Source organism: Pezoporus wallicus, unplaced genomic scaffold, assembly GCF_028554395.1.
Source record: "Pezoporus wallicus isolate ANWC-B61680 ecotype Strahan unplaced genomic scaffold, APGP_CSIRO_Pwel_v1 contig_10389, whole genome shotgun sequence".
NCBI lineage: Eukaryota > Metazoa > Chordata > Aves > Psittaciformes > Psittacidae > Pezoporus > Pezoporus wallicus.
Genome location: NW_026637666.1, coordinates 832,974 through 858,523, shown reverse-complemented (window position 1 = coordinate 858,523; position 25,550 = coordinate 832,974). Strand labels below are relative to the sequence as shown.

At 46.2% G+C, this 25,550-nt stretch overlaps 1 protein-coding gene across 1 annotated transcript in view; it reads right to left on the bottom strand.

Moving 5' to 3' along the window:
* Positions 1–1,220: 1,220 nt before the first annotated feature.
* TBX4 (T-box transcription factor 4) overlaps positions 1,221–25,550 on the bottom strand; it is a 38,289-nt gene continuing 13,959 nt past the window's right edge. Inside the window, exons 4-11 of the mRNA XM_057407138.1 lie at positions 24,954–25,073; positions 22,999–23,146; positions 9,938–10,090; positions 6,197–6,285; positions 5,388–5,629; positions 2,060–3,991; positions 1,996–2,027; positions 1,221–1,963 (exon numbers count right to left, since the gene is read on the bottom strand). Of these exons, the coding sequence (XP_057263121.1) occupies positions 3,369–3,991; positions 5,388–5,629; positions 6,197–6,285; positions 9,938–10,090; positions 22,999–23,146; positions 24,954–25,073 (1,375 nt within the window). The 3' untranslated portion in view covers positions 1,221–1,963; positions 1,996–2,027; positions 2,060–3,368. The remainder of the gene's footprint in view (positions 1,964–1,995; positions 2,028–2,059; positions 3,992–5,387; positions 5,630–6,196; positions 6,286–9,937; positions 10,091–22,998; positions 23,147–24,953; positions 25,074–25,550) is intronic.

Sequence of the window (25,550 nt, the reverse complement as noted above, 5' to 3'; positions counted from 1 at the left end):
TGTTTGGGGATGTGCTAGCTAAGGATTTGTGCTCGGACAGAATGTGATTTCTAAGCTGACTGTTGTTCAATACTATGTAAATGCCTTTATCAGTGTCACATAGAAAGGGACACCACGCTAACTTAACTTTAGCCATTTAAAAATGGGAAATGTAGGCTAAGTGGCTGGGCTAGATTCCTCTCTGAGTGGAAAAAGATCATCATTAGAGAATGATTCATCCCATTTTAATCTAAAGGTCTGATCTCTCTCCATTGACTATAAAAGGAGCCCAGATGACCAGATTAGCCTATATCCATATTTTGCACATTTGTGCATTAGTTCAGCCTTTTACAATCAGGTCCTGTACTCACAAATATCACACACTATTTTTATAACTTACAGCTTGTTACGTGCCACAGGTTTCACAGGGCACTTGCTTAGCTCTGTTGGTCAGTTTGAAATTGAGCCTTGGCTGTGCCCTTTACCAAGGCTGATAGCAGTGTTGCTGTGTGCTCATAAGTTAGAACTTGGATCAACTACATATTCAAGTCTCCTCTACATCCCCTGCATTAGCTGAAAGCTGCTGAAACAATTTTTATAGGAGTCACTTTTTAAACTGCCTTAAATCAATAAATACTGCATTGATGAGCAGAAGATGTATGAAAAGTGGTTAAAAATAAAGGCAATTATTATTCATTTAAAGTGACATTGTTATTCTGTTAATCTTTTTTGTAAAACAGGCAAAAGATCTAGTCTAGCTTGTCATTTGGGCTCTGGGCTGCTGACCCCATTAATTTTTAGGTTATAGTGGCAACATTCGTCTCGCTTAGTGTTGATTCAGTGTCACTATGAGAAATTAACTGAGCATTTCAAACTGTGGGTAGTGACACCCTCAGACCTCTCCCCCCACCTCCAACCTTTAATTCTTCACTATTGTCATTGTAAGTGATCTGCACATAAGTGCAGGAATATGATTCTGGCGCTCTTGTTATCAGGCTAGGGGCTGCTTTTAGCTTAGCCTAGTAGTGCTCAATGGATTCAGATCAATTCATGTGTCCATTAAAACAAAGAAACATGAGAGATCATGAAGGAACCAAACCCCCTTACTCTTGCTAGGGGCAGTTACAGTTTGACAGTGTAGCCCTGAAATGATAAAAAAAAGGGTCAAGTGTGCCCTTTGGGGAAGTGTGAGATTGGTAAATCGGACAGTAGGAGACAGAAGAGAGATGAGGCATCAGTAATTCACCACAGTACATTTTTATACTAATTATTGAAATGCACCCAGAGACAGCTTATAGCAGTAAAATGACTTTATGTTCTGATATGTAAAATAAAATGTCCATGCTATGTAACAAACAGTTAAACGTTCCACACCACCTGTATCTAATGTGGTTTCTAATAAAGATTTATCTGTAGCATATACGTTTTTTTATCTAACCAATTCTTAGTTTTTACATCAAAGGTGTGTAATAAAAAAATCTTAAATAGATGTCTTTCAAAAAAAAAAAAACAACCTTGCAACATTCATTTTTATTAAGTATTTCAATTGTAAAAAGCAAAGCTGGATTGGACATGTGGCCTGCATTTGTGATATATATATATTTTATATATATATATAATATATATGTATATAAATAGCTATTCAGCATGCAAAAGTTGTAGTGACTTCCAAAATCTGATTACGAAATCCACACCAGTCACACTCATGGTCTGCTGAGTGGCTGTATGAGATTGTCCTGGTTGAAACGTGACCTCCACTTCAGTGGCCTCAGGGCTATCTCACTGCAAGCAGCCACCCTCGTCCATCAGCCTCTCTTCATTGGAATGGATTCATCAAAATGCAGAAGTACCTCCCAACTTCCAAATCTGTATTTCAGCTTTTTGCCTTTGCCCATTCAGGAAGAAGAGAGGGGGGAAAAGCCCCCTGTGTATGACTGAAGCTTCAGTATTACACTCTTTAGTGGAATCAAACTTCCAGCATCACCTCTGTGCTGCAATCCCTTGGGACAGCATCACTTCTGTGCTGCAATCCCTTGGGACAGCATCACCTCTGTGCTCCAATCCCCTGGGACAGCATCACCTGGGAGCCAGCAGGATGGACACACCACAGACCAGAGTAGGACACAACCTAGCTTGGTAATGGTAGTTTTGTTCCATAAAGAGTGCAGCTTGCTTTCCCACAAGAGGCCGTTTCTCGCCATGGCTGTTGAGTGAGGGATCCCTCCTTATCTCACAGGGACACTCGATTAGGCAAAGCCAGGACTGAAGGAGTCAGGTCAAGATACTTCCACAGTAAGCAATAGTAGCAATGTATACACTGGTTACAGATTTTTACCTGTTCTACAAATATTTGTACACTGTAAAGCCTGACAGGTAATGGGAACTCTTCCCACCCCACAAGTAAGAAAATATTCCTCTATGCCTCCTTTATGCTGAAAACAATTCTTTCCAAATTAGCTGCAAAAGGAAAAAACATAGCACAAAAAGGCACGTTTCAGCTGAATATGAAAGAAATCAAGGACCAGCAAATACAGAAATCGTTTCTGGAAAGTATTAGCGACTTTAAGCTTAAACTTCATAAATATATTGCAATAAGCAAGTGTGATTCAATCAACAGATGGGAGTCTGCAGACACTGAGTCTGTTCCTAATACTGCAATTAATTTGCTGTTTGGCCTCGGGCATAACGCTTCACTTCCTTAGTTTCCCACAGCCACGAATGATGGTGGTGTGGGGGGAAGAAGAGACATTTGTACACCAGTGCCTCCTTCTCTCCGCACCATGGCAAGAACCCTGCGCTGTGCCGGGGAGGTACTGGAGCGACACTGCAGCTCCCTCACCCCACCGCCGAGCCTCCCCGCTGGCCCCTGTGCTCCTATGACTCCATCACTTCCAGAGGAAGAAGTAATTTCTACCGATAAAAAGAGCTAAAGAAGTGCTGCTACGGCAGTCTTTGAACTATGCAACTGAACAGGTCACGTTTTCCTTTCAGTTTTGGGATGCTGTGACTTCATGAACCAAGTACCATGAAAGTGAAGCTCGTGTTTTTCCCAAATAGCCAAAATCTGCTTATGGATGTTTAATATTACAAATAAAAGAAAATGACTAGCTACTTCACTTGTTAGTCATGAAGATGGTTTCTACTGGATCAGTAATGAAGATGTGAGGATTAATTTATTCGGGAGTCAGTAAGAGACTGATGAATCCAGCCCACTGAGACAGGAGATGTAATTCTCTGTGTGTCTGAAGATACAAGCTCTTCACCCACACAAATCCCTCTGGAAATGCACATTTGTCTCACCGAAGTGCAAGTTACCCACAGGTATCAACACTGATTGAACACTGTCCTGGAGCAGTAACGTTGTCTGTGGCATCGCTTGGCCGTCAGAGTCATCCATCAGTCCAGTTCTCCACAGTCCCCATCCCTGAATGATACTGCAGCGATGATTCCCTCGACAAGGAAAAGCTTTGTGAGTACAGGAATTCGTTCGCCGCGTTTAGGTGCGGAGAGGGGGGTTTTCTCTCGCACACAGACGGGTGCACCCTTTCCCTTGGGAAAGATGAAGAAGGAACGCGCTCCCGAACCTGAGACTGGGACAGCTGGTTGTAGACACTGAAGTGGCTGTTACCTGGTGGCTGAGAGCCTTGACCCGTGATGGACGGGAGCCGTGGCATCATGGTGGTGGCAGTGAAATGAGCAGGGAAAGGCTGGTAAGGGACAGTTTCCATTGTCTGAACACTGTAGCTGGTGTAAGGTGCAACAGAAGTCCACATATTGCAGCTCAAGGGGGGAGGTGGAGGTGGCAAGTCATCAACCGTTGAGACACCAGCAATTTCAGGCCCAGAACCAGAGTACATGCATGCTTCCCTCGGAGTCACCTCGCTGCAATAGGAAGGGCTTAACATCTGCTGATCGTACGGAGGTGGGGAACGGAAATAGTGATCATCTCCTACAGAAGAGGAGGCTTCCAGGTAGGAGCGTTTGCAGGGCAGGTCCAGGTGCCGAGCGCTTTCTGCAAGCAAAAAGAAATGCACGTTCGGGAGCAGCTCCCAGAGCAATGGTGTTTAACAGCAATCTGCCAAGAGCCTGGGGTGGTTTTATGGAGTCCCCTTAGAAGCTGAGCATTCAGTCTGTGACCATTTCACTAAACAACTGGTGCTCTTTTTTCAGATTAATCCAGTTAAACCGTTTTAGTTTGGAAAGACAGTGTACAACATCAAAAGGACATTGTGTTGCAAATGTCAGGCTAATCCCCTTGGCCTCAAAGCCTTCTGGTGACATTTGTCAGGTTAAGTGAGAGACTTGGGCTACTATTCTCACATCAGAGATTACTTCACGTTCATCCAGATAACAGAGGTCCCTGACACTCTCGCAGTGGTACTCCTGACAAATTCAAGAAGTCTCTTAGAGGGTCTTATCGCAGCCTGCCTTCCTGTCATTACAAAAATGACCATACATTTCCCAGATATTCATGTCAAAAGCTGCAGAAATATTTCCAGATAAAGGGGCCCTTTCCCAGTCATCAGTCCTCAGCTTTACACTGAGAAGCTGTAGCCCCTCTCCTGCAGATTGCGATGACTGTGGCTGTGTTTACCAGCAGCTTTCTGTTAGTTGTTAGGAGTATTCTCTGGATGAATTAGTGAATTCATCTGCACATTAAACATCTGCTAAAACTACACATTTGCCTTGCAGTCCTCATTACTGGTGCTGTTAGATTCTTCATTTGCCCATGATCAGAGGATTCTCACAGCTTAAGTAAATTAGTGGCCAATGAGACATGCAAATAGAAGGAATTTTTTTCTGTGCAGAATTTTTCCGTTTAACTTAAACCATTCCATGGTCTCATCTGATACTGGGCTAGCAGAAAGAGAATGTAGTTACAGCTCACTTAGACTTGAGAACTAGTGAACTAGTGGGTAAGAAGAAAGGGAAGCTTACACACAGCTACCATGGTCCCAGTAATGTGCAGACATCAAGAGAATTGCTAATGGCTTTGTCCTGAAAAAGTGCTGAATGTCTATAGCTCCATTAATGCTAATGAGCAGTGTCAGAACATCTCAGGATAGGTAAAGCTCCTCCAAACAATTATTAATTCATCTGAGTCTAACAATGGATAATTTTCCAGTGTAGCCTTGTGCCATCTGAATTATGCATTCTCATTTTTTTGGGGTGGGTCTCTCAACTTAAGAGTCTCAATTTGCCTTCTACGGGACCAAACCACTAAGAACTGCCCCAAAACCCAGCCCTTGGACCCTGACCCTCCAAACCACTTTGATCACATCAGTATCTTTGAAGATCAAGGCCTGAGAGACCAATCCAAAACAAACTAGAATTAGCAGTAAGCTTTCAGTGCTCATGCTCTTAGGTTTATTTGCTGTAATATTTTTTCATCTGTAAACTCAAGTTACCTCTTCTCTTTAGGCAATGATAGAAGAGCCCTGAATCTCTCTGTGCTGTGAAGGTGTTGAGTGGCAGATCTTGAGTATCTGAAGCTGCAAACTGCATGTGAGCACCATTCTCGTACTGATAATGTTGAAGGGCCTGGTGATTCCCATGAAGTGGGTTAACATCTGGCTTTGTCGAAAGCTGGCCATGACTGGACACCAACCTCTGCCTCATGATGCTTTTGGAAATTACTGGATATTCTTTGCTGAAAGAGGTGAGAAAAAAAATTACCAGATAGATAGCAATCAGCATTAACAGAAAGATGAAATAATAGTTTGGCTTCTCTAGAGCATCTCCATCTAATATCTTCAACACCCTCTGCCAAAAGTGATGAACTCATATTGCATTCTGCTGGGTGGGGCAAGTATTCCGACAACACACAGAGTGTGTCACTGAATGACAGGAAGAGCTTTTCAGGGGTATAAATGGCATTGAAAACCATAATGCCCTCAAACACATACAAATGTGATGCCCCATGGCATAGACACTTTGAACTTCTCCAGAGAGGTTCAGCACATTAGTAGCAGAATAAGGATGAAAGCTCCACTGTAAGACTGTATTTCTGCACAGGGCACGGGTCTGAAGGGCGCGTGTCGGTCACTGCCTGTCTACCCATGCTGCTTGGTTTCAGGGCACCCATGCATACACATGAGCACAAGCCTGCACACTGCAGCAGCTCCCTGATCCTGATGAGCAGGAGGCCACCCCGCTAAGCACCTCCTTGCCATCACCCCTCCCGTCCACCACCCCTCCTGGCACCCCTTAGCCGTACCTCTGCAGCCGTGCCACGCGCAGGTCGCTGTCGTCGCTCCCCCTGAATCCCTTGGCAAAGGGGTTGTTTTCAATCTTCAGCTGGGTTATCTTTAAAAGAATGAAACCAAGCACAAAGCATTTGAAAACAGGTCACATGCAGAGGTGCAGCAGCACGTATCAGGCTGGAGGTCTCCAGATGTCCTGTCCTGTGTGACACCCCGTGAAATGCAGAGTCCACGAGAGTTTCAGCCATTTAAAGCTGTAGTGGCAGAGGCAGTGTCTCTGTTTCCAGCGCTGAGAGTGAAACTGAGCTGTGAGGTTCAGTGCTAGATCTTGCAGAAGCAGCTTTTAAAGCTGACAGAATTGTCAATTATAAATGAGGGCAGGAAAGTGAATTTCCTTGAGTCTCGGCCTTATTCTGGGTGCTGTGTTCTTATTCTGGGCTCTTGTTAGAGAATATATATGTGTGATTTAAAAGAAAATCTCCTATGTTTCCATGTTAGAGAGCCCTATTGCTTATGGCATGGCTTGCCCTCATTTCCACAACAATTCTATTTATCTTTATGTCCATCATTCAGTCATTTTTCCTCTGTGAAAATGATCATAACTCAAATTGTGCTTTATCTTCAGGCAAGAGAAAGCTGCTGTGTTTTTGCAAGGGTCTTTCCCCGCAAGAGCTACAGCGTATTAAAAGGGTCAAAATGCCTTAAAATTGCCTTGGTGTAGACTTAATTTTGATGGAGCTCAGCTTTTGTAAGGAAGCTATGAAGGTTCTGCCATTTCATGAAAATTCTGTTAAAAAAATGATGTGTGAAATTTCCTGTAACGTATTCACTAGTTCCTCTATCTTACAGCCCCAGTAAACACAGCTTTCCTTTGCCAACCCTGCTGCCTGATCCCTTCCCTTTAACTCTGGGTATGACTGTTACACGGCAGGTACATACCAAAGCCATGCAATGGTCAGCAATGCTGGAAAGAGGTAGTTGTCCAGTGAAAACTTAAAATAAACCACCTCTTTAACAAGGATTTTGTAAAGACAAGCGGGTAGTGACCAAGATCCCCAAGAGAGTTTCAGGAGCTTGGAAATGCCAGAACAGCACCAGAACATTTGTAGGGACACAGGATCTCCTAAAAATACCCCTTGTCCACCTCCTGTACATGTGTCTATGCCTTTGACTGTGAGGGTACAGACAGATCTAACACATGTCACTGACAGAACCAGGTCTCAGTAATGTCTTTCCCTACTAAGGGACACCAGTGAGCAGAATCATCTCCTTGGTCATCCAGCTGTCACTGAAAAGACCTTTTCCAGGAGGAGGGGAGGTGGCAGCGTGGCAGGGCACTGATGGGGAGGTGAGGACACGTGTGCCTCTGCAGACCCACTGCCCTTGGGTCCCCTCTCTGTCTGAGGCAGCACAGCCCTGCTCCCCTTGCTAGCCAGCCGCAGGCTTGCTCCAGCCTGCATCTGCTTTCAGCGGTGAGGATAACCAACAAGTTCTGTATTCAGATGAATCTGCAAGAGGGTTGCTACAAAAAATATCCCTTACCAAAAGACTCCTGAGAAAAGAGCTGGCCAGTGTCTGCGATAGGGAAGGAAGGTGGTGACATGAATTTAACCAGCCTCAAGGGCTCAAGGTTTTCCTCTCTTTCCCGCAGCCTGCAGTGGCTCCAGGGTAGCTCCCAATCAGCTGATAAACCACAAGAAGCGTAGAGCCCTTCCTAACCCACATCAGGTTTATACGTTATAGTTTAGTTTTGTTATTTAGTGACTGAGGTTTTCCTCTGACATGAGAAGAATCAGGGCTTCGATACCTGCTTGTCACCTTCCCCTGGCTTCATCCAACTGAGGAAGGAGTTTTGGGTTAGCTATCCTCACTGGTCTGTACTCAGGGGTAGCTTCTATCATCAGCTTTCCAGCTCTTGGAGCCCACAGTCAGCTCTGTAACCAAGACTCACTTTTTGTTTAGAAAGACAGTTATTCACAAGGACACTTCTTGCAAGCTGGATACTTCTGAGCTCAAAGTATTTCAGTGGTTTGTTCTTCTGAAAGATACCCAGACCAAGTTTTAAATTGTGAATGCCTAAGGGAATAATTAAAACCATTCAGATATTGCTCTGAAGCTGTGATTTTCTTGAGACTGCAGTGAGGTTGTAGTGAGAGCTTCTGCCTCCTGCTCCTCTGCGCTGGGGCAGCATCCAACCCTCCCGTGTGCAGGTCCCAGAGCAAGAGCTGGGCAGTACCAGGCAGCTCCTCTTGGGGTCTTCAGAAAAGGATTAGGGCTTATTCTGGGCTTTTTCCCTAAATGGGCCAGGTCCACTCTGTGCTGCCACCCAGCTACCAGCCTCCCCCCAGGAGTTTTTGAATGGCAATGGCGATGGAAGTATTAAGTTTATGAAGCCCTTTGGGAACCTTAGGGATGAAAGGCACTATTGGCACTTTAAATAGGTATTAAATAAGCTCTTTCGAGTCTTTTTGGTTAACCGTGTTTGAGCAACTGGTCATTTTACACCAACAGCTACAACTCTTCTAGCAGGATTCACTCCAGTGTCCAAACAGGTACTCCTGGGCTTTTTTTCCCCACATGACACACACATCCATGTTTCTGCTCTGAGTCTTTTAACTGGCTTACTAATTGCAAACTCTTGCAAGGACTCTATTCTTCAAGCATCAAAGGGCAGACAGGCATCCTGCTTGGGAGGAAAAGGTCTGGTCAGATTACTGGGGAGGCAGAATTTCACATGTGTTCCTGTTCCTGTAGTGTTTTCCTATGAACGTGTACAGACGGAGCTGGCACAGTAACACAAGGCAGATTTCACATTCGGAGGGCTCCGGCACTGCTTTATGAACCCGGATGTACTTTGAAAACTCCAATTAATCCTCATACAACCCTGAAGCTGGACTTCACCATAAGGAAAACTGCAGGGGAAGCAGGAGCTTGTGCAAAGGCAAGCAAATCAGTAGCAGGATTGAAAAGGAAGCCGTGCCATCCCTGCCTGTCATCCTTTCCTCTCCCAGCCTTGGTGACAGATCACCCGTTGTCACAGGGAGGTGACAACTAGTTGTCACGTTGCTGGTCATCCTGTTGGTAGCCTGGGTTAGTAAAATCATCAGACAGAACACTACCTACTGCTGTGGCTACAGACATGCTCAAAGAGAAGCCAAACCCTACAACACATAGGTGCCTAGGACACACACCCAAAGCACAGAACCGAGCCGTTGTACTCTACATCCCCTCAAAACAAACCTAAAACCCCTCCTGCCTTCACGTGCTAACCACAGAGCAGGCTCTTAGCTGCATTTTTATGGTTACATTCCTCGTATGTCTCACTAAATACACATACTATAATTACTTTTCACTGTAGATTTATGAGCAAGCTTTACTAGTCATTATTAGATTTGCTCGCTGTTTTGAATGACATTTTAGTGCTTATGAGCACGCCAATTCATTAGTGTTTGGACTCGCAGGGTTTGCCAAGGTATAGTTAGCCAGTGATGTCCGTGCTGCTCCTTAACTGCATCCTCTGGCTCATTGCTCTTCCTTAATGCTGGGATGGAAACTTTTCTTCTAAAGCAGGCATTTCAGCCGCACAATAGCAGCATAAAAGGCTCCCCCCCTCCCTACAAGCAAACAGATCCCGCTCATCAAAGCACAGCACTCACATTGCTGTGCCACAGCAATTTGGAAGATCATTTTGCAGCTGTTGGCAGCAAAAGCCCATGAAAAGAAATTAAGCCATTTTAGCTCAAAAAGCAGCATACCTTGTGATTCTGGTAGGAGGTCACTGATATAAAGGATGTCTCTGGAAAAACGTGGGTGCAGAAGGCTGTGTTCTTCGACCCAAAAGCGTTGTTCTCATCCGCCTTCACAATATGCAGTCGTGGTTGGTATTTATGCATTGAATTAAGAATTATCTGAAAAACAATTGATGCTGAAGTGAAAAATCCAATTCAAAGAAAAAGAACAAAAAAAGACAAGCCATTGCTATTGGACACAATATTTTTACTCGCAGGACACCAAAGCTCACTAGTGCTCAGCTTGAGCTTTGCTTTCAAACTAGACGGGAAAATTACGTTATACCCAGGAACCAAGACAGAAAAGGTATCTGCTGCTCTGGCAAGCAGAACTGAAACTAAAGCTTTCCTGGTAAACCCTCATTTTCTTATTGCTATTGGATAGAGTCAGTCTGGGTGGAAAAAGCTCATGCAGTTTTTTCCCAAGCTCATGCTGAAGCTGCGCAATATAAGTCACGAGCAGACTGGTCCGTAAAGAATCCTAATAAATACTTTACTGGGCTGAAAAATACACAGTTTAGCAGGGGCAAAAAAGAAATCACAGAAACCACGGGGAGGGGGGGAAAGGGCAGTTATTTTTGGTTTATCTGCTGCTAAAACTACAAAAAAGCAGATTTCCCCCCCCCCCCCCCCCCGTTTGTGGATGGCTCCGTGTTGGAGGTGGCTGGGTCCAGGCAGCTCTCAGACCACTGCAGGGCTTCTCAACAGAGCATTAGAGGCCAGGGAGGGCTGCCCATCCCAGCATTAATCTTCCACAAAGAAGGACGTGCCCAGATGTCACAGAAGAAAATGGCTTTAAGAAATGGAGTTTCTTTTAAGAGCTGGGATGGTTTTAAGAAAAGCCTTTGTTCCTTTTGCCAGGCAAAGAAGGAATACTGCTTGCTTGTTTTCTTGGCATAACCCCTTTCAATCTCTTCTTCCCACTCTTAAACTGAGAGTGTGTACTCCCCAAGCCCAGCTGGTCCTGGTGTTATCTCCAGCCAGGCTAACACTCCTGGGGTGCCCAAAGCATCTGGCAAGGTCGTGTCTATTTCTGATGAAGACACTGGCAAAGGGCCAAGTAGAGAAGGCTGCAGTGGGTGGTGTCTTCAACTTGTGGTAAATAAATGGGTAGATGAATGGAGGGATAGATGGATGGACAGACGGATGTACACAATGCATCACTTTACACTAGCTGTGGATTTAGACAATTTTGAATGAGAATTACCAAGAAACAGAAGACATTTGCTCTGTGGCTGGCTTTTGTGTTCAGGAACCCTTTCTATTTGGTCCCTGCCCATGTCGAGGAGAGCTCGCAGCAGCAGCACTGCTCTCTGTGCTCCGACTGGGATGGGAGGTAACGTACGGAGCTTGTGCTCTTTAAGTCCCTTCGTCTGGCTGCACATAACTCTGCCCACAGTAGCTGGCTGCATTATATACCACTTAAATGCAATTTTTATTGTTGACATTTTCCAGACAACCCTCCCTGCTCCCCAAGAGAGAGAATGAGGAATTTTTGGCATTTTATCAGCTTTGCATCAAGTCTCTTAACCACTTTGCGGCTGTTGATGTGCAGGGCGTAGAGCTGAGAGGGTCGGCTCAGGTTTTCAGCTGGAGCCTTTTCTCTGCTTTCACGGATCAGCCACTTGTAAAACAAAGCCAAGATGAATAAAGCCAGAGAGCTGCGACTTACATAAGGGGCATTTTCGTTTTTGACAATTAAGAGTTGAGCCAAGCTGATAAATAATGGTCATCTGGAGCAGAAGCTGGGGTGCCCCCATCCCAAACTGCCCAGGTCTGGCCAGGGTGGGTGACTTGTTCTCAGAGTCAGAGCAAGTCAACGGCAGGATGAAGAAAGCAGTTCTAAACTGAGATTTCCAAAGGGAAAATTAGGAGCTCAAGTTTAAGTGCACTCTGGATGAACAGCCTGTATTCCCCCTCCAAAGTGGGGTCCACTGGGCTATAATGAACCCTGTAAAAATTTGGGTTTCTTTTTAAATAACATCTTCAAACTCAAGGAGTCCAAACAATTTCCAGAATTAACAGGATACAGCTTTTGAGAACCTGACAGGATCATTCAGGAGGGAATTTTTGACAGCTGCTCAAGGTTACAGTTATGGCTGCAAACCTGCCTACAGGTTCATCGTGAACTGCTTGGTACTTGCAGGATGCTGGGGCGGGGGGGGGAGAGAAAAAACCTAAATGGCTTAATTTAGCTACTGCATTTACCAGGTTGGGCATTTCTGCCCCTTGCACCAAAGTGAGTATTTGCTCATGTGTCTCAGTGTGAGTACTCACTGGGAAGTGCCGGACCTCTTTAAGTGCGCAGCCATGAAAGGACGCCTCCTTGAGATGTGCCAGATCAAAGCCTAACGGCCACCACTGAGCACAAAACATGATTGATAGACATGAGAACCGCAGAGCTCTGAGGTTAACCAAGTCAGTGTCCGCAGACACAGATGGGGAATAGCTTCCAGTAAAGCAAAGCCCCATAAAAATACACCATTCTTATACAGTGGAAGAAATAAACCTGTCAGCTATTTGGCAGAGCAGCCAGCATGTCAGATTGGGGATGAAAATGGGAAGTCGTGGTGCTGTTTCAGACACCTCCCTGTGATCCCTGCCAGCTGCACAGGTGATTTCTCACATCTTTTTCAGCGGGGAGCAACCACTCTCTGCATTTCCAACATTTCACAGAGGCTGTGCCTGGAGCTGCATCCTCCTTGTGCGTTCAAACCCCCCACAAGTCATTCAGAAAAGCCTCTCAGTCCTCAGCTGCAAAGCACTGCCTGTGCAAAATGAAATGCCAGTAATTCAGGCTAAATAGTTTTCAAGGCTGCTGTGGAAAACTGGTCGCTGGCTAAAAATACACAAAACAAATGTAAATTCCACTCCGATGACAAACACCAGGGGAAAGATTGACTTAAAGAATTGTGTCAAAAATGAGGAGCATTTTAATTGACAGGACAGAGCTGCTGGGCAGTGCTGGGCAGGCAGGGCCTCAGCACCAGGACACAAGTTGGTGGAGGAGCTCCCAGCCTTGAAGATAGTGCTAAAACAGCAACTTCATCTTCTCCCGCTCTTACCTTTTTCATTGTGAGGGCATGGGGAGATTAAGCCACTCTCAAACGCTTCCACACTCGTTCTTAAATTGGCTTTCGTACAAATTTGCTACCAATTTGATAGTCTGAAATAGGCTAGCTACTAAAAAAGAAACGGTGATTGCCTTGTCTTGCCACTGAAAACAGTTACTGGTGTGTTGGTTAGAGGGGAATTTTAATGTGATAGCAGGCAAGGATATAAAATTAGTGAGGGAAATTGGAAAACAGTGTTTCTTGGGTGGCACTGAGGCACACCGGCTTAGTAGCGAAGCCTTTCTCTGCAGCTTGGTGAACTTGTCTATCATCTGCTTTATGAAAGAAACAGCTCAGCTTACATGAAATGGCAGCATATTTAGATGTCTAATAAATACATTTTCTTCTGTATTAAAACAACAACAAAAAAAAAAAGCCTGAAACACAAAACCCCAAAACCAGATGTCCCAACCATAATCCTCAAATTAGATGGATAACCCCAATTTAGGAAGTGCACACCTCAACCCAGGCCCCCGTGGGGAAAATTTCTTCCACCACTGCCACCCAAGCACTCTCAGTGCCTGGAAAACACCCACTTTCAAGAAACAAAACTGCTGTTAAAAAATACCCATGTGGTTAATGATGTCAACCTTCATCTTTATGTGCATCAGTGTGGATGGCATCAAACGGCTGTGACTAACCAACTCCACTGCATCAGGGCCGCAACAACAGGGACCCTCCTTGAGCTGTGCCAGGTGAGACCCAAACAGCTCCTCTATCATTTGATAAACATTTTACATCTCTTGCCTTCCACGGTGGTCACAGCAGTCATCAGCCCGAAGAGGGAAAGGATGCCCCCCCCCGGCCCATGCACCCCCTGCAGTGAAGCAGAGCTGCATTACTCTGGCCAGAGAGGAGCCAAAGCGGATCTCGAGGGTGATGTCACTTCTACCCCCTCAGTGTCGCACGTGCGGACCAGATTGCAGCGAGACGAACTCCAAAGGCAAATGTGAGCTTACACAAACATCTTTTTTTAACAACACCCCCCTCCCCATCTCCCTCCTTTGTGCTGATCACACAGTTGGCAGCCGGGGCTTCCAATAGAGCCCCACTTCTTTATTTTTTTGGCATTCCCCAATCAGCAACAAATGTCAAAAAAAAAGGTGTCATTTGCTCCTTCCATTTAATTTTACTTAGGAAAACATACTCCTGTAGCATCTAATCTCACCCACTGCTGAGCAATGTCGGCTTCGGGGCTTGAAGACGTTTGCCACTTTCCAGGATCAGGCCCAGAAGCTTAGCAGGGTAATGGTACCACATCACTTTACGCAATGCAAACTTGCCTTGAAATCACCAGTAAAATGTATTCACTTTCATATGAAATTTGGGGAGTTGATTTAAGAGCACTCCCCGTTTCACCAAGGTATCAAATGTCATATGATGCAGTGGTTGTTATGGCAACAACCCTTTTTATATTGAATAGTAAATGGCTACGAAAAAGCCACATAATTTTATGGTTGCTCCCAGGGGATCACATAACTAATATAAAATCTCTCATTTTAATATATTTTCTGCTTCTTTCTTCGTTCCTTCTATTCTCTCAAAGTGAAAAAGCCCTTGAGCTGAGGCTGGCCCTTGTCCCACAGTGGGAAAATGAGCAGGGGCACAAAGGACCAAGACAAAAACCCAACAGTTCAGTCGCCCATGTGGAAAAAAAAGATTATGATAATCAACAAGGCTCTTCCAGGATCACAACCACTGCTGCAGTTTATCTCTTAATATTTAACACATTTGACAGCATCAGACATCCCAAACCTAACTTTACTTTACAAAGTAGATGGCACAGGAATTGCCCCACATATGCTGCCCAGGGTGGAGGTGACGTCTCCAGGGGAGAGATGGTGGGAGTGCAACGCTGCATCCACCTCAGGAGCTCAAAGAGATGCACCACCCTAAAATAAGCAGTTAAACTCATAGAATCATTTAGGTTGGAAAGAATCACAGAATGCTTTGGGTTGGAAGGGACCTTAAAGCTCACTCGGTTCCAACCCTTGCCACAGGCAGGGACACGTTCCACTAGAGCAGGTTGCTCCAAGCCCCTGTGTCCAATCTGGCCTTGAACACTGCCAGGATGGGGCAACCACAGCATCCCTGGGAGGCCTGTGACAGGGCCTCACCATCTATATAGTGAAGAATTTTTTCCTAATATCTAATCTAAACCTCCCTTATTTCAGGTTAAAGCCATTCCCCCTTGTCTTGTTAAGATTACTAAGTTCAACCAAATAAAACACTGCATCCAGACAACCTCTACAGCAGCTAAAACACTAGCTCTAAAACAACGTAAACCTCATCCAATTTAGTTTCGGTCATATCCAGGAAACATCACCTTGTTCTGCTCAAAGCCTGGCAGCCTCACAGCTGTGTGGCAGTACCCCAGTGGTGGTGGGAAGGGGCTCTTTCCAGCCAGCCCCATTCCTGAAGCCAGCCAGGCTGCTCCCTGCTGCGCTGTCGGAGGAGGAGCCTCCCAAACCCACACGTTTGTCCTGGCAGTCGGCACAATGGGGGAAAAAAAGAAAGGCTGGAAAATCCTGGGAAAAGATTCAGCATGAGCTCAGACAAATTGTTCCTTATGAGATTGCCAAAGCTGGGATTTTTTACCTTTTTTCCTCGGTCCTTTTTCATCTACTGTCAGCTGAAATTCATCGTGTTTCCTGACTTGTGATGCAGCTTTGGTGTGGAGGAGAAGTCCATCTCCACACAAGCTCAAGAGCATCTGAATGGCCCAGACATGCCGAGCCCAGGTGTGTGACCCTGGGACATCCCCTGGTATGTGAGCCAAAGTGTCTCCTGCAACACCCCATGCCACTGCATGGCCCCACAGCACCCATGGGCACAACAGGCCTTTGGCAAGCTGTGACCTCTTTGCTTGCCCCTCTCCAGACCAGTTCCCCACCCAAGACTGAAAGGCAATTTCAGGACCTGATTCTACTTAAACTTTACTAAAACCCACTGCATTTGACTCATATAAACCAGTAACGTAACAACAAAAAGGTTTAACCCAAGAGATGTAAACCTTCTTTTCAGCCAAGAGCTCCACTGATTCTTTGTCACCCAGCTATTTAAACTGAACACATGTCATTCCCAGCAGCACACAGCTCTGCTCCTTTATTTTTGCAGGAATAAAGCAGACAATGTAAAACTTTATGTTGGACTTCATAATTTATCTGAGTCCCACTATTTCCCAGATCAGCTGAAAGACATCTCCTAAAATGGATGGCTAAAAAGAAGGAAAATAACCTTTTCATGGATATTCTTTCAGCAGAAGACTTAGTGATGCTCCAAAAAAATGGATTTCATGTCTGGGGCTAGACAAAAGAGGGTTTTTCAAGTTTTAGATGGACTGTGAAAAAAGCTAGTTTAGTAAAAGGAGAAATGTATGCATATGAAATTCTGGTATATTTCTTATTTTTTCATATAAATATAAGAAAATATGCACGTATTATATATTCCATATATATATAAAAGAAATCATATGTCTGTAAAAGAAACCATATATATATAAATATATAACAAATCTTATATATTTAATATAAGAAATCTGTAGCTGAGTATAAGGATGTGAAACTGCTCTCTTGCCACAGAGATACTGCGGTGTTGCTCTCACTGAGAACAAGCAGGGTGCAGCCAGCAAGTCTCTTCCCATCGGGCAGGACCTTGCCTGGAGCTGACACAGCCCCATCCCTTCGGCCGCAGGCGATCCTCAGCCCCACATCAGGGCTGTGGGGAGGCTGCTGCCGAGGCAGCACATAAACCTCTTAGCAGCCCCCAGTGAGGAAACTGCTTGGCCACAAGTCACAAAGCAAACAAATAAAAAGAGAAAATAAATCTAAATAATATTTAGGGTTTTTTTATGAGATTACTGGGCCATTAACCCCATTGAAGTGCCTGAGTGTGCCTGACGAGAAGAGACAGGAAAATACTGAAATCGGGTTATAGAAAAATGAGAGAAAACCCCAAGACTAGGAGAAAAATTAAGTCTTTCAGTAATAATCAAATAAAACCAAATGTGTAAATAATAAATCTGGGGAGAAATAACAAAATCATCAGCATTAATGAGTGAAGCCAGTAAGTAGCAGATTTGGGTCAAGAGACCCAGGAATATCACTTAAAATGCTATCACAAGTGGCACACCACGTATGATATCCTGTAGCTTTAAACCTCAGTAGGTTATATCTCAGAAACTAAAATAACCCCACACTTCAAGAGCAGGTAAAGCCCATTATGGTAACTAAAAGGCACCATCAGCCACCAAGAAGCAAGACAGATACAAGGTATGTAACGTAACCAAGCTCTGCAATGCTGTGCTGGGGGCAATTCAGTGAAAAACCTACTTTTATTTGTCACAACTGCCACTTCTAATCTTAATTTGTTACTACCAATGTGATGCTATCACCCTCTCCAAGCTGGCCCATGAGAACGTCTCAGTCCTCTGGCAGAGGTTTCATTTCAGTGGAGTCATTAACGACAGCAACAACAAAAGCAGAAACCCTTGACGTGATGTGCTTGCTCCTCTGCTGTTTTCCATGTTACTCCACGCCTGCAAGCACTGGCCTTACGTGGCCCTGTGCACTCACAGCCTGCCTAAAATCAGCAGGAGAGGGGGCATAACAGTAGGATAGGGTTTTCTTCCAGATACACTGTGTCTGGTGAGACAGGCTTCCTTAGAGCTGCTGCCCAGCTCACCTTTAGCTCTGCTGGATACTGAAAAACCCACTCAAAAAAGTCTTCAGGAGCACAGCTGGGCTCCTGCACTACCAATGCATCTCTGCAGACAGCTCAGGAGCCACCAACCTGCAGCTCTCCCCAGCACTGTACCTAAAACTTCACAGCCTGTCCTTTTGCCAATAACTGAAGGGCATCCTCATGTCCATCTATCATGGGCAGAGTGTAAAACCAAATTAAAGTCTGCCCTAAACAACATCCTCTGCTTCTTTTCAGCAGCCCTCATATTTAAGAACACTACTTCACCTGTGCTGGGGGGTTTCTAGTCCTTGCTGGTCATCCTCACCATCCCTCAAAGTGTATTAAGTACCTTTATGCACATTATGATGTACCTTTGATTACATTATTATGTGTCATACATTATTATGTGTCATGAGCAGGAAAGCTGGCTGGGCTGGGAGGTTGTTCACTGTCAGGCACTGCACACCACCCCGTGCTGGGGGCACTGTGGGGCAGATGGCCCCTGTGCCCCACACAGTCCCATGGGAGCAGGGTCCCTTCTGCACCCTCAGCAGCTCTGCCCACTGCCCAGGGCAGCACCTGCAGGGTCTCAGGGAGCCAGGGCTGAGGAGCTGTTCCATGGGTTATCACAGCTACCTGTGCCCCAGGCACTCATGCTGCACTGCTCAACACTGCAAGTAGGAAAGAAAAGGATGCCAGAGCTGCAAATCTCAGCTGCTTAAATAATACCTGGAGTCAAGAGATGAAGAAAAGCCCAAAGAGCAAAACAACAAAAGAGCCTGATTAACTGAAATGCTTTGCCCAAGTGAACAACCTCACCATGGGTCCGAGCCAAAGCCCCTCAGCAAACCTCCCTGTGCCCCTTCCACAGCTTCACACTCGCCCTGAGCATCCTTCACCTGCTGGGGCTGGGAGCTGGAGCTGCCTGTGCTGCCCCGCAGCTCACTGGCCATAAGGACCGTCTCACGGGCACCCTCCACCCTGCTGTTTACATACTTCAGACCTCTGAAGAAGGTGGAATTCCATTCATGAGCATCTATCACTACAGAGATACTCACTCAATACTTCCCCACGTGCCCTGAACTAACCTTCTGAAGAGAACAAAAGTATTACGTTATCCTTTCCAACGAAGAGGTTATTTTTGTACATCGTCTACGGCTGCTATTAGCTAACCCGTCTGCTATCACTTGAAACGACATAACCTGATTCATGATGAAGGAGTCATTCCCATTTTTCACCTGGAAAACACAGCTAGGTACTTCCCAGGCAGAATACACTGGGAATGGGTACAGGATGTGCCACTTTTGCCCAGCTCCTGCCATTTAAGAGAGAATCTTAGTCTCCACAGACAGGCTGTGTGCAACTGCCTATTATTCACATGGCATTGGAGCGCAAAGCATCGGCTCTGCCAGAATCACTAACCCGTCACTCACCAGCCCCACATAAATCAAAGGCTCTGTCAGGCTGATTATCTCTGCATGTAAAGATTTGAAAATACATAAATTAAGATTTTACTCTAAGCATAGGTGGCTTACAATGCTTTCTTTAGGATCAGATAGACCTTGCCGCAGCTAAATGTTACAGTGGCTGCTGATTTCTTAATCCATTGTCAACATGAGCATTTCTCAGTTGTTAAGCCTGGTGTGAAAGAAGCCTTTCATGGTCAAAAAATCCCCCAAGAGGAAAATATACAGCCCACATTTTCAGTCCGTAGTGTGTGAGCTGGGCACTGGCTTACCTGCCACAAAACCTGCTTCAACCGGGGGGGTTCCAGGCAGATTACAGAGCTCTGCGCCTCACTTGTTCTTGTTTAAAATCTGCATGTCTTTATGTCTCTGCATTGAAAAATGCCTCCCATGCCTCTGACTGGAACTAATAATTTACCACAATAGATAACCGGCCACTGGAAGGAGCAGGAGTGAGGGTTTGGGCCTGAAGGGGAATGATTGGTGGCTGGGTTTTATGGGCTGGGTGTCAGAAAGCGAGGCTTTCCAGTGCCTCCTGTAGAGCATCCCCTCCTGCCAGCACAGTAAACAATCTTCAGTCTAATTCTGTGGTTGCAGCAAGGGCTTCAGCTCCGTGGATGCTAATTAAGATGCTTAATTTACTTAATTTAAGCCTCAAATGTACCTACACTTCTCTTTATGAACTCGGGCTGCTTGTCCCTGATGCTATGCAGCTGTTACAGTGCACAGAGCTGGCATGGATTCATTTATAAACGAATTCATTGAAATCATGTGAAATTTCTGCCTGTCTGTTTTTCAGGTCAGATCCCAGATGTCCAGGGGCCAGGCTCAGAGGAGCTGCACCCCCACATCGTGACGTGTTTGCCCTTCAGAACTGCATCTCACCACCAGAATGCACCGCAGCTGTGGACAGGGATAAAGCCCAGTAGCTTGTCATGCCCCCGCTGCATCTGCATCCATGAGCATCACGTCCTTCTTGTGAGAGCCCTGTAACACCACGTACACTCCAGCCTGACCTCAGGATCAGCTCCCCATACTCGATCTTAACCAGTAGGTGAACAAGCAGGGTTTTTTTTGTCCCCAAATAAGCATCTAACAAAAACTTGGTTAATCCAAAAAAGGAGTATCTAGTGCAAGCGTATCCCACTGTGTGCCTCTCCCCTGCCTCCTTGCCCCTCCTGTCCTCAAGGAACAAGTGGTTTCTGTCTGAGCCTTGCACACTGGAGCGTGGCAGGGGCTGGAGAGGACTGCTCACAAATTGCTGTGGGATTTTGGGATGTCATGAGGAGCTGGAGCCTGGGATAGTGGCAGCCAGGTAAGGAGCCCAATGCTGCAGCACCTGCAGGCACCCGCAGCAGCCGAGGGTGGCAGGGAGGGTGAATCAGCACGGCTTTAGCTGCACAGCTGCCCACACACCGAAAAAAGCACCAGTGGCAGCCTGCAGAAATCATCTCTCCGAGTGGTTTTGAGGTTTGGAGAAAATCAAAGACAAAAGGAAATGGCAGGGAGGCTTCGCTGGAGCACGAGAGGGCAAACAAACCCTGTGGGGTTTCTGACTTGTTTTTCTTAGGGAGCTTTGAGAGAGTGTTTGCAGTCGCTGGAAACGTATTCCTAGAAATGAGACACGGTTCTTACTCCTGACGTCATGCCCTTGCTGTGAGGACTGCGCCGTGCCAGGCGCACACCTCGCAGGCACTGCCTGCCCCACGGACATTGGCCACTCGTGCAACAGCAGAGCAGTGCTCAGCATGAGCTGAGGGGAAAACTCATGCTCGCCTTGTACAGAGTCCAGCTCTCCTCCATGTGCACAGCAAAACTGAGGTACCACTTCTCTAAAGGAGATGATTAATTTGGAAGCCTAGCAAGGGACTGTCTGAGACGGGGCTAAATCCCATTTAGCCAGGCAGGTTGTCAGTGCCTGAACCACACCGTGACCTGGGCACTCAAAACGGGTTATTTCAGGCATGTTCCCAGCAGTGCAAGGCAGAGTGCAGGAGCTGTGGTACAAGGCTTGCCTGGCACGAGGGGACTGAGCAGGGCTCATCTGGGGCATGGCCACTACATCATGCTGCGGGTATCGCCCCAAAATGCAAACCAGAGTCCACTCTGTGTCACTGGGGAAGCTTTGTGAGAGGACAACCAGGCTGTTTATGGAAAAGGAGGAAATCTCCCCTGTTAAAACGCAGTGTTAAAATCACAGTTAAAAAAATGACAAAGTCAGGAAAAGCCAAACGTTTAAAGCTGCAAAACCAACACTGCACATCCTGTTTGTTTTACGGCCACATCGAACATCCTGTATGTTTTATGGTTTACATTTTACAGTGTAAACAGCCGTATATTAGGCTACACAGTTAACCAAGGGGAAAAACACAGGAGTCAAAGAATGCCACTTGCAAAGCAAGCAGGTCGGTAAGGCTGCTGGCACCGGGACATCAGCATTTGTGGGGTTTACGTCACTTTTACTGTGCAACCCTTAAAGCAGTTGCTTTCATTTCATTTCCACGGTGCTTTCCCCCTTAAAGAAGAGCGAAGGGGAGAGATGGCCTGTGATTAATAATGCCAGCATTAAATGGTCCTGATTAGTCTTTGAAGCTCACACATGTTTCATTGGGGTCAGTAGGTTGGGGAAGGGGGTCAGTTCCCGGCGCTGCTGGCGGCTGGGTTATCACTGTGTCACGGTGCCAGAGCCCAGCTCTGCCGCGGCACCGCGGCAGCGACGCACGGGATCGGCATCTTTGCTTTGGGAAGCTCAAAGCTTGCAGAAAACCATGAATACAGAAAAAAAAATCCCTGTTTTTTATAGTGTTTTAAGCTGATTGGGATTTCCTCCCTCCGGAGTCAACCCCACAAAGCCTGATTTAGCTGGGTCAGAATTACACTTTCTGTACGGCTTTAAGCGGCATCAAGACAACTGACTCCACATGAAACCTGCTTTTAGAGGCTTGATGTATGATCGTTCTGAGCAAGACAGATACATCCCTTCTCACTCTGCACCCTTCTTCAGGACCTTTTCACAGCTCCCCTTACTCCCTGAACTGCTGCTGCTGCTGAAAACAGTGGCAGGTTAAAACCCACATTTGATGACACAAAGTAGATTCTCTTACCTGTGGTACTAGGAGGAGCTGATGGCACTAAACCTGAAACTCCATCTTCCCTCCCTCCAGTCAATGATACTTGTGTATTTTTACATGCAAACCAGACAGGTCCATACTGTTACATACATTCTCTGAACACTCATTTGCCTGGCAGGCTGGAAGGGCCCTTGTTCTGAATTATTAAATGCATTGTGGTAGATAACTGTGTACTTCAGACTTCTGCCCTCACAATACACATGAATTAAGATTTTCCAAATAAAATCCTTCACTTTTTATAGGGATGACAAAAGCAGCCTGGAAAACAATGAGTTTATGCAACCTGTTTCTGTGAGCTGTGTGTACCACGCACAGCAACAGCAGGGCTAAAGAGCCCACAGCGCTGCCTGCAAAGATCCTGGGCAGAAGATAAAAGGCCCATGCCGTCAAGCAGGACACAACTGAGCAAGTCAGAGGCTGCATTTCCAAGAGCACTCAGGGGAAGCACGCAGGCAGGAATGGTGGCTCCCCTCCCTCAGTGTTGAATGTTTCCCCATACAGCTTCACTGGCAGCACCAGGTAAGTGCTGCTCCTCATAATTATCTGTGACATCCCAACCAGCATCATAGTCCAGACACAAATTCAACGTCCCAGGCCCACCTCTGACCAAAACCCATGCAGAACATCTCTCTTACATGTCCAAAGGGATCCAGGTGGTTGTTGGTGAGTTTTAGCTTCTGAAAGGACACCAGCTGCCGCATCCAGTGCGCTCCCGTGGCTGGTGAGTCAGGGTGCACGTACAGCCGCCCCGGCATGGCTGGCTCTGCCTTCCCTGCCACCATCCTGCAAACACAGGGGAACACATGGCATTACCTCGGCAGCAATCACCAGCCCAGACATAGGAGAGCATCCTGTCCTTGAACTCAACCCCATAATCCTCCCAGCAGCCCTGGGGAGATGCACTGGGGCCCAGGGGTTCGAGAGGCTCCTGCTGCTCATGGAAGTCGCAGAGGTCCTCATTTCAGCATCACAGGCTGGCAGAGTAACCCAGTGCTCCAGCACAGTATTTGCTTGGGGCAGAGTCTCTACATGGCAATTGTGTTGGCACGGGTCAAGGAGGAGATCTCATCTGGGTTTTTGGAGAGGATGAAGCCTTCAAAGGCCTCTCTGCAAAGGGAAATGGTCTCGCACACTTCCCCAGGAGAAGGTACCTGTGAGCAGGAGTGGGTACCAGCGTGCGTGCACCCTTTGCAGCCATGCAGGGCTCCCGCAGCCCCCAGCCTGGAGGCAGCTCCGGTAGGAAGAGGCTGCTCCCAGCTCCGGAGCTGCATGCTGGCGCATGGTACTGCTCTTCATACCCTTCTGCCAGCTCCCCTTGCCCCCACACCAAAATGAGCTCTCACAGACACAAAAGCAAACCATGAGACATCCCTTAATGGCAACTCCCTCATTACCGCGCATTGTTCTCCTCTTATAAAAGCAATATTACCAAAACCAACAGAGACTTTCCAGCAGCAATAAAAGGAAAAGGAGAAACAGCTCTAGGGCTGGCAAAAGCTAAATTAAACAGAGCTAACAACTATCCATCATCTAAGGCTTAATGCTTAAAACACAAAGTGGCCGCCGTGCCACAGAGGCCCTCAGTCCTCTCCTCTTACCCAGCGGCACTGCAGGACAAAAGTGAACGGAAAAGGGATCTTTTAAAACTAGAGCAGGCCTAATGTGCAAGTAAATTCTTAGTGTTTTATAGAATGTCACCAGGCTCGCTCCCATTAAGATGACTATGAAATTTTCCATTGCTCATCTTTTCAGCAGGCAGTGGTCAGTGGAAGGGTTTGGGGAAAACCACAGTACATAGTCACAGTGAGGGAGGCTGCTGAGAGTATCTGGGGGTAAAAAAGCAAAAGGGGAAACAACATGCTTCCTTTGTCAGAAAGCAAAATCATAGACGCCTCTTGGGTAAGTAACTTCACTATCAAAGGCACAGGGCAGGGAAGAATAACAGAAGAGGAAGAAATTACAGAGGAAGAATGAATTATAGAAAACAAAAGCTTTAAACCAGATCTGGCTTTGGACTGCCGTAGGGGGGATCACTGCTCCCTTTGCTGGATCAGCATGGCTGAACCAGAGCTTTGAGTAAACCGCCCCATGTTTTTCTTTATAACCGATCTCCTAAAAGCAAAATATTGCTATAAAAGAAAGGAATTTAAGACTTAGCTCGCATAAATGCCTAATTTTGAAGGCCAAAATGGACCATTAGATCACCTTGTCCAGCCTCTGGTATAATGCAGGTTGTAGCTTTATCCTCCCACACTCGTACATGGCCAGATAACCTATGCTTGGCCTAAAGCATCTCCTCTGAGAAGATACCCAAACTTGAGTAATTTGGAGATGGACAATCCAGCACCTCCATCAGCAGCTTGTTCCAGCAGCTAACCCCCAGCCTGTTGAGAATAGTTTATGTTTGTCCGGTTTTAACTTCCAGCCATTGGCTCTTGTGCCTATTGCTGCTCCGCCAAAGAGAGCTCTGGGAAGCTGGCATCCCTCCCATGGGAAGGTATTTATGTTGGTTCCTGAGCTTGAGCAGCCAACGGCTGATCCAACTGCAGTTTTCTAATGGAAAAGAGGGCAAACAGAAATGGTCTCTTACCATTTATTGTCACAGAATTTATACCGGTGGTCGTCAGCTGGGACGATGTCGATCAACAAGATGTACTTGGTCTTGGGGTTCATTCCGGTCACTTTAACCTTGTAACTAGGAAACATCCTCCTTGGGAGATAAAAAAGGGTTAACACGTGAGTGAGCAACCTCTGCAGCTCTGGAACTGATGGAAGCTTGGAGCAGCACCCCAAGAGACAGAGTCACCATGTGATGGATTCATGCTAGGACAAATGAGCTACAAAACATTATTGCTGCTTATACATCACCTGAATTAAACTTACTCTTTCCAGAGCACGGGCTGCACAGGGCCAGCACAAAATGGGGCACTGATATGGATGAGGGTATATAGAGGGGGGTTGTGGGCCAGTGCCAGGAAAAGCTGGCTGCAGAGAGAGATACAGGGTGGGGGTCAACTCATTCATCCTTATAGGAGGCTCGGGCAGGGAGCCCCCATTACCTCAGCAGGCTCCAGCTGGCTTATGGCAACCTCAAAAATGCACATTTCTTGCTGCCATGAAAGTCATGAGCTCTGAGTACAGGAGAAACTAAGCACGGGAGACTGTTTCATTCACACATTCCCAATGT